This window comes from Zosterops lateralis, assembly GCF_965231275.1.
Source record: "Zosterops lateralis genome assembly, chromosome: 14".
NCBI classification, from domain to species: Eukaryota; Metazoa; Chordata; class Aves; order Passeriformes; family Zosteropidae; genus Zosterops; species Zosterops lateralis.
In genome coordinates, this window is record NC_139774.1 from 9,786,465 (window position 1) to 9,802,221 (window position 15,757).

General features: G+C 41.0%; 1 protein-coding gene across 2 annotated transcripts in view; it reads right to left on the minus strand.

Annotated features, from left to right (window-relative positions):
- Positions 1 to 3,952: 3,952 nt before the first annotated feature.
- TRPC7 (transient receptor potential cation channel subfamily C member 7) overlaps positions 3,953 to 15,757 on the minus strand; it is a gene marked incomplete at both ends in the record, with an annotated part of 63,663 nt that continues 51,858 nt past the window's right edge. Inside the window, 6 exons of one of the 2 annotated variants that reach the window (XM_083871913.1) lie at positions 3,953 to 4,095; positions 4,830 to 4,905; positions 6,189 to 6,242; positions 7,878 to 7,958; positions 9,982 to 10,203; positions 11,623 to 11,818. In XM_083871913.1, the coding sequence (XP_083728039.1) occupies positions 3,953 to 4,095; positions 4,830 to 4,905; positions 6,189 to 6,242; positions 7,878 to 7,958; positions 9,982 to 10,203; positions 11,623 to 11,818 (772 nt within the window). The remainder of the gene's footprint in view (positions 4,096 to 4,829; positions 4,906 to 6,188; positions 6,243 to 7,877; positions 7,959 to 9,981; positions 10,204 to 11,622; positions 11,819 to 15,757) is intronic. The other variant, XM_083871914.1, reaches the window with a different exon arrangement.

The following is a 15,757-nucleotide window of genomic DNA, read 5'->3' on the forward strand; positions in this document are numbered from 1 at the left end:
TAAAGCCTAGCTCTGACAATTTAATATGAGCTCTGGTCAGGATGCAGGCAGTCTTGTAAGCCACTATTCATTACACCATTCATATCCTTCTTAATATTTACTTTTAAACCAAGTTCTTTTGGGAACTGAGGACCATAATTGTTAGTCATTCTCCATAAATTAATCCAGCTGGAGGGCAAAAATGGGCATGGCCCTGAAAGCAGGGCCATGGTGCCAGATGCCCTTGGGCAGCTCCCTAGTTTTGAGACTTGCCCCTCTGGGTCCCTGGCTTAACACCAGGCAGTTCAGCCCCATGAAATATCAAGTCCTGTAAATGCTTCCTGCTGTTCTTTCTGCTCTGTCAGCAGCAGCTGGCTGGTGTGGCCTTTGCAAGGTGTGAAACAACTGTCTAGAGACTTGGGCAGTCAATAAATCAATACTGGCTAGTGAATGACTTTGTTCTGATCTTCCTCAGGGTGTCTATTTAAGTTCCAGTTTGATTTGCCTGTGGTACTTGCAGAATTATGACAGTCTTTTGGAGAATATTCACCTTTGTGTGGATGACTTCAGATTAGTTTCATTTTTATGTGACCTCTCTTCCCATAAAAATTATAATTCTGTATCTACAAATAATTTGGGTCAAGTTCCATCCCTCCATAGTATGAATTTGTCCAAGGAACATTAAAACCTACATTACAAAGCCAAAGACCAGACCAAATTCACTCAGGTGGTTGCTGTGACACTGCTCTGCCAGGAGCTCCACTGGGGATGGGGAATGGGACAGGGGACCCACATGTCTCAGGTCTAATCCAATCTGGGACTCACCTACCTTGATTTTCCCTCTTCAGACTCTTTAAGTTCTCTCATGCTGCTCTTTCAGTGAAGCTTCTTATTTTTAACTTCTTATAAACTGACCTTGGAGAATAAACTCTGCCAACAGGCCATTAATACACAGTGAGCAACTTCCTTGGGTGTGTTACTGGGACCAGATGAGAAAAGTGCTCTGATGTAGTGGGATTTTTGCTTGTCATGAATATTTATATAAAGTCTCTGTACTTTGATAGTTTCAAGAATGTAAATGCAAAAAGGGAGGAAGCAGATTTTTTTTTTTTTTTAACAGTATTTTTAATGCGTCTTTAGTCTACTTTTGAAGTCCTAGAGAATATTGTGCCCTTTTTGGGCAGGTTCCTGAGTTAGAGCAGTGTGCTCACTCCCTGTGGCAGGACTGCACTGCTCCACCTGTGCAGAGCCTGGAAGGACAGGGGCTGATGGGCACAGCTGCACCTCCACCTGGAACCCAAAAATTCAGCAAAGTTATCCACAGAATGGTGGTCTTTGTGCTGACCAAAGCATGCATTGATTGCAATATTTAGCAGTAAAAGAATATTCCTGTAGGTGTTGCTGTGCTGTAGATCAGGCATTTTGCTGAGCTGCATTTAAATATACAAAATATAAGTGCATCATCACATTTCAACTAAACTTTTTTGTGGGACTTGCATTCGATACCATGAGAAATTTCAATTATGGTGGTCCTTGTAAGTTCTACCTAGAACAATTTTCATTAAATCCCTAAAACACTAAATGGGAAGGGTGAAGGAATACTTTGATCAGGACCCAGGTGTAGAGCTGTAATCAGATTAAATTTTAAGACAGAGCTATGACAACAGGGCTGCTTTTTCAAGTGGAAAAAAAAATCTACACAGTGGCTGGAAAGGTGGGGAGGGGGCAAGAAATATTGCCATGAAATATATTCCTTCTTCTTATGGGGAAAATGGAATATATATCAGCAATACTTGCTGTGGGAGACAGCCCAAAGTGCTGCTCCCTGCAGTGTCTGATTTCTCACTCTGATCCTGGGCACCCTTTGCTGAATGCTGGAATTTGTTTCATCCCAACACACTTTGCAGGAGCTGTCACACAATGGGACAGATTTCCTGCAGCTGCACACGCAAGGAGCAAAGCACCGTCACCCAGATGGGCTGAGCAGGGCAGAGGTCTCTCACTTGTCCTACCACCTAAAGCTGACAAAGCTTTCCTGAATCATTTGACTTTGGTTTGCTCACTCAATACCACCACGACGTTTGTCTGAAGCCACCAGAGTTCAATTTCTCTCCTTGGATGTTAATTTTATGAATGACAAAATAATTTCAAATGAAGCATAAATGAAGGGTCATTATGAAGCATAAATGAAGGGTCATTTCTGTGGACTGTAGTTGGTCATGGTGCCTTTAATTCCCTAGCTTTATTCATTTTAAATGTATTTTAGTTTAACTGTTGCATTTTGGCTCTTTCAGGCTTCAGAATTCCTATGGTAAAATTGCTTCATATAATGATTTCATTGTTCACATATTGCAAAAAAGACAAAAAAAAAAAAAGGCCATGTAGTAGGTAGTCAAAAGATCAAGCAAATAGTTCACTCAGTGTACAACAAAATATTATGAGGTAATTTTATTTTCTTTCCATTTTTAGGTAAAAATATTACAGTATACAAGATAATTTTATTAAAGGTAAAAATACAGTATTTTTTTTTCTCTAAACAGATCTACGTACAGTACACTTTTTTATTCCATTTTCTTTTATTTTTGTACAAATATAACTATTATTCTAATAGGCTATATGTACTCTCATCTGGCACTTAAGAACTGATCACAGGTCACCTTCTGGCTCTGCTTGTTTGTCTCAGCTGAAACCTAGATGTCATGTTCCTTTTATTGGTGTCTCCTATAAACAAACAGTCCAGGTCCATGGTTCCCAAGTAGTAAGGTGTGCTTTAAATAGTTGAAATCATGTAGCCAACCATGAAAACCCAAGCCATCCATGTTTGCAGTTGTGTTGCACAGACTTACAACTTTCCTGTTGAAAAAGTGTGATCCTTGTGTTACCACAGCCTTAGAACAGTTTGAATCCCTTTCTCATCCTCTGTAAGAGCCAAAATTGTGAAAACAATTTCTACAATGATTTTTCCTTCATATCCTTTTTTTTTTTTTTTTGTCAGAATGTTCAATTGAAGCCTTTTTTGTATTAATTTCAAGGCTGGAAACTACTGGGCAATGTTCTTCGTGATGGATCTCTCCCTATGGCTTGCAGTTTGACCTCTGGAATGTGAAAGCTGAGCTCAGTTGCATCGCTGTCTCTGGATTGATGCTGCTCTTTGAGGTGAACACATTAGCACAAGGTATTTTATCTCTGGGCATTCCTGGGAAGTGAGTTTCACACCATAAAGAATATTTCAGTACACTGTTGTTGGAGATGGGATCGAGTAAGGATAAAAGAGAGGCTAAGTGCATACAAGGAGACCATACCCACCAGCAGACTAGCTAATACAGCTGGAAAAGGTGCACAGGAGTGTTTGGCTGGAAATCCTCCCATTAGATTAAAGGATAATTTACACCACAAGCTTGATTTCCTTTTTCCAATGCCGTCAGTGTCTACTTGTAATTCACTGCCTTGGTCACTTCAACAGATGATTTCTCATTAGTTTTTCATTAGCCACAGTGCTGATCAAAGTTATATTTAGGGTTGCCAATGTAAACATAAAAGGAGAGTACACACCCAAGAATAAGAATTTAAAAAATTTTGCAGAGAATACACTTGGCACATTTTTTCTTCAGACTTCATCCACTTCTGGTCAGTACAGACTCTGTTGGTGTTAATGAGCACAATTACATTGTCCTCTCTGGAGTCAGATAAACGATCTGGCTTTTTTTGCCTTTAAGTGGAGGTGCCTTCTCTATGGTGCATCTGTTTCTGATGTCAAGGGGCATAGATTTGTACCATTAAGTCACTTTCATATCAGAAAAGATTTAACTGGTCACTCACCAAGTGCAGGAGAAACACTAAGTGCTCCAACTTTTGCTTGTCAGCAAAAGCTGAGTGTCCAGTACCCACCTTGCACATATTTTTTGCCCTCCTAAGATGCTGGTTGAGAATGAACAATGTTTAGAAAACAAGTTGTTTTTCTCTGTATTCATCATCAAATGTCCTTATTTAGGGTCTTCCCAAACTTGTCACTCAGCTGTTGTATTAGTTTTGCCAGCTCACCAGTAGCTTGGGACTTTTCCTCTAAGAGTTCATAGCGGAGACTGGAAATATCTTGTTTGATTTCTTTGAGTTCTCCTGAAAGAGGAAAATGTTCTTGTTAGCTGTACTGAACCAAGTCAGTAATCCCTGTGGTTCCAAGGCCTGAGAGAACAATAATTTCAGTGTGTCTGGTCAGGAATGTGTGTGGAGCTGCATTTGATCTCCCTGCATTAAGCACTTAATATCTGTAGTTATAGGGAATAACCTGTACTTGCAGTAGAGGCGCCAACAGCAACAGCAAATATGTGTGGAGAGTTCAGGTTTCTGTATCAAATTTGTTCTCTCTCCACAAACTGATCTCCGCCTACACGGAGTATTTACAGGAGAGCAGTAGTTAGGAAGTATTAAAGGTTCTTTTCCATCTGCACACAAATCCCACATGCCACCACAGCAATGTGAACCTGGATCCCATTCAAAACAGTGTCCTTGGGGCAGGTCTGGACAGTGCAGTCAGAAAATGCCTTATGGAGACCCCAGGGTAAGGTTGGGTGTTGGCAATACCCTGGTAGCTGTAGGGGAAGGAGAGTTAGAGCTACAGGGGTGAGCAGGGCTGGGTGAAGATCCTTTGAGTTTTGTGTTCTGCTAAGGAAAAATAAGGACTTTGGAGGGCACGAGGGTGGCTCAGAGCCAGCACTGCTCACCTGAGTGTGAGCACGAGCAACCTCTCTCTCCACAGAGGATCTTAACTAAGTTCAACCCTCGTCCTGGCCAGATCAGCAGCAATAACAACACATGCTTGTTAGGTGGATCAATTATAAAATTCCACTTGCCTTCATTGACCTCGTCATTCTCTCGGTCAACCTGAGCCTTCAGCACATAGCGCTTAATCAGCCGCTTCATTATCTTCTGAAAGGGGAACAGAAACACTCCTTTAGTGGGGGACTGCCCACAGTCCAGACTCACTATGAGCAATTCAAACATCTGGTTTCACTAGGAATTATTATTACTATTATTATTATTATTATTATTATTATTATTATTTCCCATTTATTTTACATTTTATATTGTGTACTACAGTACTACAGCAGTTGATTGACAGCCACTCAGTCATGACCCCATATATGAAGCACTTTGGGGTACATTTGTGGGATGCATGTGAATGTAGAACATGTCCCACAGACAGACAGAAAACACAGATGATCCAATAGGATGCTGAGGAAATGGGCTCCAGGGCTTTCTTTTAGCATGGTGCTGTCTAATAGTACTTTACAGGAAAAAATAAGTGGTTAATTAATGATGTTAGCAAACTCACTCACAATGGAGCTGACCTGAGGTTCACAGACAGACTCTGTTAGCCTTTTCAATGGGTTTTTTAGAGGAAAAAAATGGGAGAAAGACAGAAAACAGAGGCTGAACAAAGCTGGGGAACTTGGCTTAAGTGAGAAAAAATTTTTTATGGAAATGGTAGATTTTAAGAGACATATATGGTGAAAAATACAGAGCCATGTAAACTTACAAAATGGAAGATGATTGTTAGTAAGGAAGAGTACATATGGAAACAGATGATGGTTATGGATGGGAGCCTGCAATGTGCTATTGTTCCAAGAATGTCTAAGTTCCATTTATCTGCAAGGAAAGTAACTGGCAGTCGAGGGCCGCACGCTGGGGTACAGCTGAGCTGCCTCATCCTCACTGCAGAAAAGGCACCCCAGTGAGGAAAAAAATCTCATAATAAAAACCTATACAGGAAAAAAAGGAATAAAAATATATAAACATAAAAAGAACTGTTCTCTCAGAGACAGAGATTTAGATACATCCTCTGCAAGCACAGGAGAGCTCAGTGACTTTGATTGACCAGATGTCCAGTGTTAAGGGGGAAGCCTTTGGCAGCATGGACACACTTCTTCACAGAACAATCACATCTCTGCTTGGAACATCACTGAGAAATGCTACAAAGGTTCTGAAATACAGATTAAGGAAAAAGGACACCTGCTCTTTTTTTTCCCTAAGTAGCCAAATAAGGATTATAGCAGTGCAAAAGGCTTGTGAAGATCAAAAAGGATCCAGTCACTTGTATATGCCATGCAGCCATGGAATATGGGATGACTGAGACTGTCCTTGTATGTCAGAGGCATCTGGCTAAGCAGGTGAGTCACTAAGGCAACAGAGATGAGGCACAGTGCACGTACGCTGTGTTGGAGATGGCCAAGGTAGCAGAGTCCAGAGGGAAGAAGGGCTGTCACCTGAGAAAACATAAATGAAGTAATGTTTGGGGAAAGTAGGGAAATCCTAGATCCAAAAATAAGTAATTTTTTCCAGAGCAGAAGTCAGAGGAAATTTAGACTAAAATAAGGAGTCAGAACACAGGCTCTTATTACCTGGAAAAAAATGATACATCACCTCTCTTTACACCAGTTCCCATATTCTCTTTGATAAAAGTATAGTTTTTCCTGGACTGGTTTATTCCCAGATGTGTTGACTTGTTCTTCATGGTTTTCAAAATGTTGCATGTTTAAACTCTGTGTATTTTTGTTACCCCTCTAGAGCACTGCCCATATGTAGCCTAAAGTACACAGACTGCACAGGCTGCAGATACATCACTCGATAAACGCTGCTGGAGAGAACAGTCAGCAAGAAGCAGCTCCTTCAGAGGTTTTCCCAGGTGTAGAAGAAAAGCTTGCCAGCCAAATTATCTGTTCCTTCTTCTTTATGCTTAGATAATCAAGACTATTACACTCTCCTTATACTATTTGGGCAATTTCTTCCTCTAGCAACCAAAATGTTCTAAGGTAGTTTGAAGACAAACCTGGCATTATTAAAACAAAATAACAGGTACTTATCTTTTTCTATTTCTTTTCCACAGTCACCTTTGGCTTTTTCAGTATTGGAAGTAATGTTCTGATTTACCACAAACACTAGGTGGTCTCATTGAGAAATAATAGCTAAAGGAAAAAAACCAGTCAGAAGAGGCTGACACGTCACTTGTGGGTTTGAATAGATGGGAACGTGTCAGGAGTACTGAAATGCTGCTTTGAGCAGGACACAGTATCTCATCCCTTTTCCTTTGATGGAATCAAGCCAGCTAACTCCAGATGCCAGAGTGAACGTATCCCATTTCTAGCTTAGATTTTTAGACACCCCTCCTATTGTGGCAGAACAGCATGAAAAAATTCTAAAACCAGTAGAAGTTTCTTACTGGTCTGCTGAACAGCTTGGGAGCCTGTTATGCTGGAAGCTGTAAACACACAAGACAAACCACTTCCAGAACTGCCATTGCACATTTTAGCCAATTGAAGTATTGTTTTCTCATCTATCTTTAATGTCTGTCCCCTCAGACACATCACTTGCCATCAGATTCCTTTTCACTTTATATTAAAAAAGAAGGCAAAACTCCTGCAGGGCACAGTCTGTTTGCTGTATTGCCCTAGGACAGGTTTGCACAAGAGATGACACATCTGCTGGCACAACACTGATGCTGGACAGAGAGCTGTGGCTCCCTGGGCCACCTCTGCAGCCACAGGGGTGTCCTGAACAGTAGCACATTGCAGGCTTAGCTCAGCAGGACGAAGCACATGCAAAAGGTGATGCAGCAGCTGGAGGGATGGCTGGGAAATGAAATGCTGTCAGAATGAGATGGGAGGAGTAAAGGCTGGATGATGGCTCGTGTAGTGTTAAACACCCTCGAGTGGAATTAATTAGCATGACAAATGCTAACACCACGCTTATTTCCAGGCTGCCTTTGTCTCTGAAATAGCCCAGCCCAGGCCTGGCACATCCCAGGATGGCATCGACTGGGAGAAGGCAAAGGTGACCCTTGCAGGTAAGGGCTGGGCACGGCCACACCTCTCCCCTGGCTCTTGCTCTCGTGCTGTGATTACCTGGTATCTTGTGGGCTTGTTATAAGCGTTCTTCCCAGAAAAACTCTCTGTGTTTTGAACGCTAGAGTGAAAACGAACTTTCTGAAATTATAAAACATTATGATATGATTAAATCAATGATAGTTTCTCATACCCAGACAGCCCCAATTTAAGCTTTAGAAAAACTATAGGAAATGGTTCTATGTACAGTAGAGTAAAAGCCAGAACATTCAGGCTGAAAAAGATTTTTGGAAGACAGAAAAGAACAAAAAAAAAATACACGAATTAATGGAAAAATCTGGATTCTATATTATCTAGACAGAAATGGTATTCACACACAAGTTTTAGACAACAAGGTGTTGAGGCACAAAATACTTTCATCTTAATGAGGCTGATGTTTATCAATTTAGAGCACTACTTAAGAAAGATAACTACTTGTATTTGGAAAGAACAAGGCTGTGGTACAAAACCAAATTCTGAAACACAATCGATTTTCACTGGTCCTTTTAAAACAGCAGCACCCTTTGCTACTTCTTTTGGCTCAAGAAAAATAAGTATTTTCTAAATAGGCCATTTTATTTTTATCAGAGGCATCACAGCTCTAGAAGCTTCCAAGGAGACTTTTCTGCACATTACACACAATATTTGTTGGAGGTTTCTTGGACTGTAATCCACCTCTGAGGCTTTTGGTCCAACATTAGCAAAAAAATTCCTTTATTCAGAGGAATAAATATCATAGACCTATATGCAATTGTATGTAGAGGGAAGGCCCTGGATAAGGGCTTTTCTTCCCTGGTTGAACCAGAGATCCTGATTATTTTTTTTTCTTTCGAATCAGGATGTCTATAATCAGTAGATTAAAAGTCTGAAGTAATAATGTAATTTTTTAAAAATTTCTTTCTTACTCATCAGGTGTGTCAGGAGCTTACAGAGACTCTTGAAGATGATATGTGAACAAAATCAATAGGCAAGCGAGAAATGACTGATACTCTTAATTGTTTATGCTAAAGCCATGGAAAAATATGAATTTTGCATGAGTTCCATGAAAAAGGTCAAGCCAGACACTTTCACTCATCTGGCATGGGGAAGAAGAGACTTAGAGAAATTTTTATTACTTTGTTTTAGCCTTTGAAGCAGAAATTAAATTTCAAACAAAGCAAGCTTAGTGCAGTCTGATTCAAACAGCATTTTAAAAACATTTTTAAATCATTACTTGAGGTAGTTGAAGGAGAAACACTTCTTTCATTTTGAGACTCCACTGTTCTAGTGGTTCTTCCAGTAATCAATAGCAGTGTTAAATAAATGCGTAGACATGCTTGTCTGTCTTGGCAATACTCCCCATGATGGTAGTTAAATTATTTGATAATGTGAAGCAAACCCCATGGACAGACTTGTCCCTTCAATTTAGGTGCTGACAGAGACTGGGTGAGCACCAGACCTGAGCAGTTCTCTCAGGCTCCTGGGAGGATGATCCTCTTTGGAGGCCAGGGCTTTGCCTGGAGCTGGTTGGCTCACCACAAACTGGTGAGCAGTTTGGTGGAGCAGTTTGCAGTTTGCTCCTCCAAGAGGCTCAGGCAGACCTTAAAGCAGCCTACATGTCCCAAAATCAAACTCTGCAAAGCCTCCTCCAGCTTCCCTTCCCTTCTCCTCAGTCTCTCTTTCAAGGTTACAGCTGAGGGTGGGCTGCTCACATCTCACCTGGAGAGTGTCACCCTCTTCTCCCCTCCCTGGGCAGTGCCACAGCTCTGCTGGGAGAGCCTGGAACAATTGTCCTGAGCCAGACAAGCTGTGAACCTGTTTGTGCCTCTGCCCCTCTCTTTGACCTTGCTTATTTGGCCTTGGAGTGCCAGCTTTTACAAAAGTTTAAAAAGTGCCTGCTTTTATAAAGATTGCCCTTTCCCTGGTACAATGAGGCCACACCTTTGGCAGGACCCTCTGCTTGCAGTGTGACACAACCGACCTACAATGATGACAATGTGATACAAACAACCTACAACCCACAATGAGGAGGTCCTGGAAGAGGCTGTGCTGTCCCTGCAGTCCTTGAGTGCCACACAACCCCCTCCAGAAGCTCCCTGGCAGGATCCTTTCCACAAAGAGGCTGAAAAGTGGAAATGAAACATACCCGTTTTTTGGAATTCAGCATCCCCATCTCAAGGTCATTTTCACAGTTTTTGGCCTTAGATTTGCAGAGTTTTATGAGGCACATTTTTATTCTCAGTATGAGATAATAAAATGATTTAGGGCTTGGCACTAGGTTAAAAGGAGCAGGTAAAGTCCTTCCTTCGTCAAAGTAGGATAGCCAGAGCTTGGCACGTGCAAACTTCCACTCCACATCCGCATCCTCCTTGGGAAGGGGAGAAGAAAAAACAAATCAACACCCAAATTAGTAAATAGGAAGGGATTTAGCAATGACCATGGCAAACATGCAGGTAAGACTTAACTACAACCAGACAGGATGACACAGCATTTTTGCCAAGAAAACAGCCATCACAAAGTTTAAGCAGGAAAGTTAATATTTTCTAATATTATCTTAATATAACCGGAAAGTTATATTTTCTAATATTATCTAAATAGGCCATCTATTCAGATATTTTCAGAGATCTTTTTTTTTTCTTCAAGAGCATCTCTGTCTACTGCAATAAACTAGAAAATGCAATAAGAGGCTGAGACCTTTCTGGAGTAAAGCTTGCTTCAGGTGAACAGGATTCAGAGAAATGCTTGATCCTAAGTTATTAGAAACCTTTGGAGAAATGATTCTGCTTTCCTGAAAGATTCTGGGGCAGAGAGCATATGTAAGGTCTCTCTGACATTTAGACTCAGTTACAGCATGAACAGGGTAGAGTTATATTTGTACTACAGTTCATGGATGAATCAGACATTACAGTGAGAAAATATTTTCAGCCCTGGCCTTTTTCAATGTCAGGTTCTGAGGGGAGATTAGGACAAGTAATTAATACAAACCCAACTGCAGAAGTTTGACATTTAACAAATCAGAAGTAAAAGGTGACTCAACATTAACATTATCCAAATAAATGTAATTTTTTTTCCTGCCTTTATTTAGATTAACAGGGAGTTGTTTTTGTCCTAAGCATTTAGCAAATCCACTCTGCTAATAAGGCACACTACTGAGCAGGGCTGGGCAAACCCTGCAAATGCCTTTCTGCAGAAACCTATTCATATTCCTTGAGGGCTCATGTTTTAAAAGAAGGATTTTGTATATGTCCATGAAGCCATGTTTTGCAGACTCTAGAGACTCCTCCAAAAAAATTACATCAAGTTTTATGCCTGGTAATTGGAAAATATGGAATTTCTAGACATTTTCATGAATGCACATGAGCTTCAGATCTACATGGCCTGGAGTGTTTGAGCAGTAGAGAACAGGGCAAAAAGTCAAAAGAAATATTACTCTGTCATAAGCAAACAATGCAGCTAAGGCAATACACAGAGATAAATGATCACAACCAACAAAGGAAATAAAAAATACCACAAACCACTTTGATTAAATACATGTAAAGGAAATTTGGTTTAATTACAGAAGGTCATTAAGAACAAGGAAGCTGAAATAGTTATAGAAATGATTCATTGTTGATTATTAATTCAGCCCTAATTTGGGGGCAGACTCAGCCTTAACTCTTATATCATGTAAGATGTTTTCAGGATTCTAACCTTGGATGTAGAGTAAGCTACAGCCTCCTTGGGTTTTTAGCATTTTCATTATCAGTAATAATTAAGTACATTGAGTTTGCAATCTGATTTGTCTTACCTCAATTTCCTGATAGGAGTTGTTGATCATGGCTATTAGCATATTAAGCAGCACAACCACCATGGTCACGTTATATACTCCATAGAGTACATATCCAATATTCTCAATGAATTTATGGTCGTACTTCAGCACCACAGATATCACTTCAGATAAGCCAAATATTGACCAGAATAAGGTTTTAAAACTTTCTTCTACCCTAAAAATAAAGCAAACAATCACTTTATTACAGAGTTGACACCGGGTTAGCCAGGCCACATGCTAATAATAAAAGCAGCAATGCACAAATATAAATAGGTCTTGGCACAGTTATTGTAACCCATTATCCATCACTCAGGGATGTGCCAAATCATATTTCCTGATTTGATAAAGAAATAAGATTTCTGATTAATACTAAAAAGTTGCAGTGTGCCCTGATTTGCTCCATCTGTTCTCATCAGGTGCATTTACACTTGGATTTTGTGTCCCTAATAGGGATGACAAATCCGTGGGCAACTTGCAGTTGGAAACTTTTTATGTAGGGCTTTTGCTTCTACTTCTACTCACTCACTCTTTTTTCATCCCAAGAAGATAGAAGTCTGACCTCCTTCTCTGCAGTTTCCAGGGCAGAAGAGAAGCATGTCTTTTACCCAGGAGAAGGGATTGAAAATTCTGCTTTGTGGAATTAATATAAAGAACACAGAGTGCAAATATAGCCAGACCATAGTCTGATTTTCTTCCCATCCTGCCTTGGAACTGCAAACATTTCAGGCACCCAAGCATTTGTAGGAAAAAAAATTGGATTTAAGGAGTGGTAGAAGATGTTGCAGGGAGGCATTTTGATTTGATTATTATCCTTGCTTGAAAGTAGAAAGGAAAAAGAGGAAAATTAACAGGTTGAAAGATAGGAAAAAGGGGAATAAGCTAATGACAAAGAGGTGTGAGGCTGGAAAGAATGTGGCTGGACTAACAGGCAAAAGGAGAGTCTGACCCAAGGAGTGAGGGCTGTAACAGGGGACGGGAGCAGCCACAGCTGAAAAGGACAAGAGGAGGAGGAGGAGGAGGAAGAAAAGGGATGCTAGCACATTTTGAAAGCATTTTGCCTAATATTTAACTTAAAAGGCATTTTGCCTTTGCCCAGCAGTCCTTAGCCTGTTAACAGTTAATTGCCTCCTTTCTCCTCCTGCCTGCCAGGAGGTAACACCTTCAAATGAAACAGTGCCATATAAAAATTATTCTGATGAAATGTTTTATACTAGGGTGGCAGACTAATCCTGCTAAAGCTGTTTATAAAAACAGCTTATAGACACAAACCATGGAATATTCAGCAGGAAAAAGAAATTTTACATCAATTCCAGCATCCATTACATCATTCATAAAAGCCAGATAAATTAATTTCAACCCTTTGAAAGGCTGGTGTGGATTCCTGGGCATTTCCTTTCTGCTGCAGCAAACATGTTTTTAATTTCCATCATAATTTGTGGTACTCCATGTTTAATTTACAAGTGGTGATAAAACTGCAGTAAAGAGTATTGTATTTACTCTGTGTATTGTCTTGTGGGGAGTAACCTTGAGTGATATTTCAAATAAATGTTGCACAGCTTCATTGACCCCCAGAGTGCCTGATACCACAGTCCCTGACCCCTGTTCCTCTGCATGGCTGCAAAGATTCTCTTGGGAGATGATCTCTGACCGTGCTACACTCAGGTGTCATCACTTTTCCACCTGCTGATCTGTTTTCTCCTGCCCTCATCTGCAGCCAAGCTGACCTGGCATTATTAATGTGTCACATTCCCTCCACTGTACAGCGGCAATCTGGCTGCTGCTCCTTCAATGGATGTTGTACTTTCCAGTTAAGGAACACATATTACACCAATGATCTCTGGCACTGAAACCCACCCCTGAAGTGATTTCCCAAACTAATACAAGCCATGACCCCCAGCCTTGAGCCCAGCTGCACCCTGCTATTAACTTTCCTTTTTAATTTAAGAAGTTTCTCTCAGTTTTCCGTGCTGCAGGCAGATTTTAATTCAATGTGTCAGTTCTGCTCCTTTTCTGCAGCTCAAACATTAACCTCTGTACCCCAGCAGGGCCAGATTCTCCTTGAACAGTAAATTGAGAGCTGCAAACAGCCTTGACCACCCTGAGTCCCAGAGGTGAGGGCAGGGGTGCCAGGTCCCTCTGTAATGTCAGTAAACCTTATTTCCAGTGTCACATAAGGGACCAGCGCCTGTGCTGGTGGGGCTGGTGGAGAGGTTGACCTAACCTGTAGCACCAAAATGATTTAGCAGTGTCCCCAGGCAGATGCAGGTCTGTCTCTGTCAGAATAAATGATTTAAGGAGACCTTGTACTTGTCCATCCCTACCCTTCAAAAAGGCTGGATGACTTTTCTTCTCCCTTTTAGATTACTGCCAGATTGCACGAGATTTGGCAAAAGTTGCAGGGAGCATCAGCTGGGCTTTTTTTTTTTCAAGAACATCTCACTAACACATGAGAGGAGGGCGTTGGGAGCCAAGTTCTCAGAGTTTCCAAGATGCTGTTGTGTTTCCTTGTTGCCAGCTAAGCAATTTACCCCCTTCCTGCAAGGTCAGCAGGTGTTTTATCCTTCTCAAAGGCAAACAAATGAAGGGTTTAGGAAGTCAGGAGCCCTGCCCAGACTGACAGCTCCTGGCAGCAGGAGGGTCTGGCAGTGACAGATGCTCCTTGTGGAGGTGGGCACGCAGCAATCACCCTCCTTACTGTGGTAGAACTGACTGCTGCACTGGGGAGAGCACAGAGATTTTTTGTTTATTTGTTTCATGACACTTATTTCAGCAAAATTTAAAGATTTTGTATTGAGGAAGGTGATGCTTCCTAACAGACCATAACCATTTATCTATTTTCAGAGTTCCCTCCCTTTTGTAAACAGCAGTGTGCTGTTCATCAAGAGGGATCTTGGCAAAGCTCTCATTTCATATCAGTCTTGTGCCCTCCTCTTTCAGAGGCATCCTTTCAGATTTATCTCCTTAAATGAGTTTGAGAACTAACTGCCAAAAAAGCAATGCAGTCAATGTAATCTACAAAACTATCACATTTTGACAAAACAAAACAAGTAGAAAAAAGCCTTCCAGCCCCGAAGTCGCTTTGGCACTGAGCAGTGAGTCACATTCCCCTTTGGGGAGAGTGAGACAGAAAACCTTGCCTTGTAGCCTTCAGCCTGATTTCAGATGCAGAAAGCAAGATGAACACAATCAGCCTTGCCTCCATTTCGATTTTGTTTGCATAGCATGTTCTTAATTACAGGCTGTTTCAAGAGCTGTGTGCTGTACACAGCATCTGATAAACAGATAAACATAGCTGGCGTGGTGGCAACTGCTGTGGAAATGATTTGCTCTTCAGCATTGAAGAACTTCCAAAAAAATTTGGAAGTATGGTTAGTTAAATAATCTCTACATTTAACTGTGTGGAGTAAAGGCAACTGCATCCTTATTTTCTTTGCTTCCAGAACATCAAAATGAAAGAAATGACAGAAACTTTGTATTATAACTCAAATCAGAGGCCACTGGGGGGCTATGTGCTTGCTCTGAAGATGGCAACAGAGGAGAAATTGAATACACAATTTCAAAGTGCAGTAGCAAGGGAAGGCGAAAGTTAAAGCAAACATTCACTAACTATTATCCTTAGAACTAAGCAAGCAATTCCCTCAGTGTACACTCTTTTTTTCTGCTTACATACTGCCCTGGGAAGGTGTGCTTTTCTTAAATGAGTAATTTGGAGTTATTTTAGTGAGCAGCTGTTTGTCTAAGGTTTCCCACTGAGGCAATCCAGGGAGCTGTCAATGCTCTTTGGAACTGGCCACAGCCAATTACGTGCCCAAATCCAATGGGTCTTCTTCTGTCACAACTGTCCAAGTGACCTCTGAGAATCAGTTCCCACAGTTAAATACTCACATTTTCTGACTACAAAACTCACTGTAAAATTTCACGCATCATTTCATCAAATTTCACTCATTAGAATTCACAAATGTGCTCCCAGGAAATGCCTCCTGTGATGTTGCTGAAGTCATAGGAAGGTTATGAAGACACCAAAGAAAGCATTGCTTCTTTTTGCCCCAGTGATTTTGCAGTGAATGAACAGCTGAGTTCCGTATCCAGCTCTAATACTGAAATCTTCCTCCTT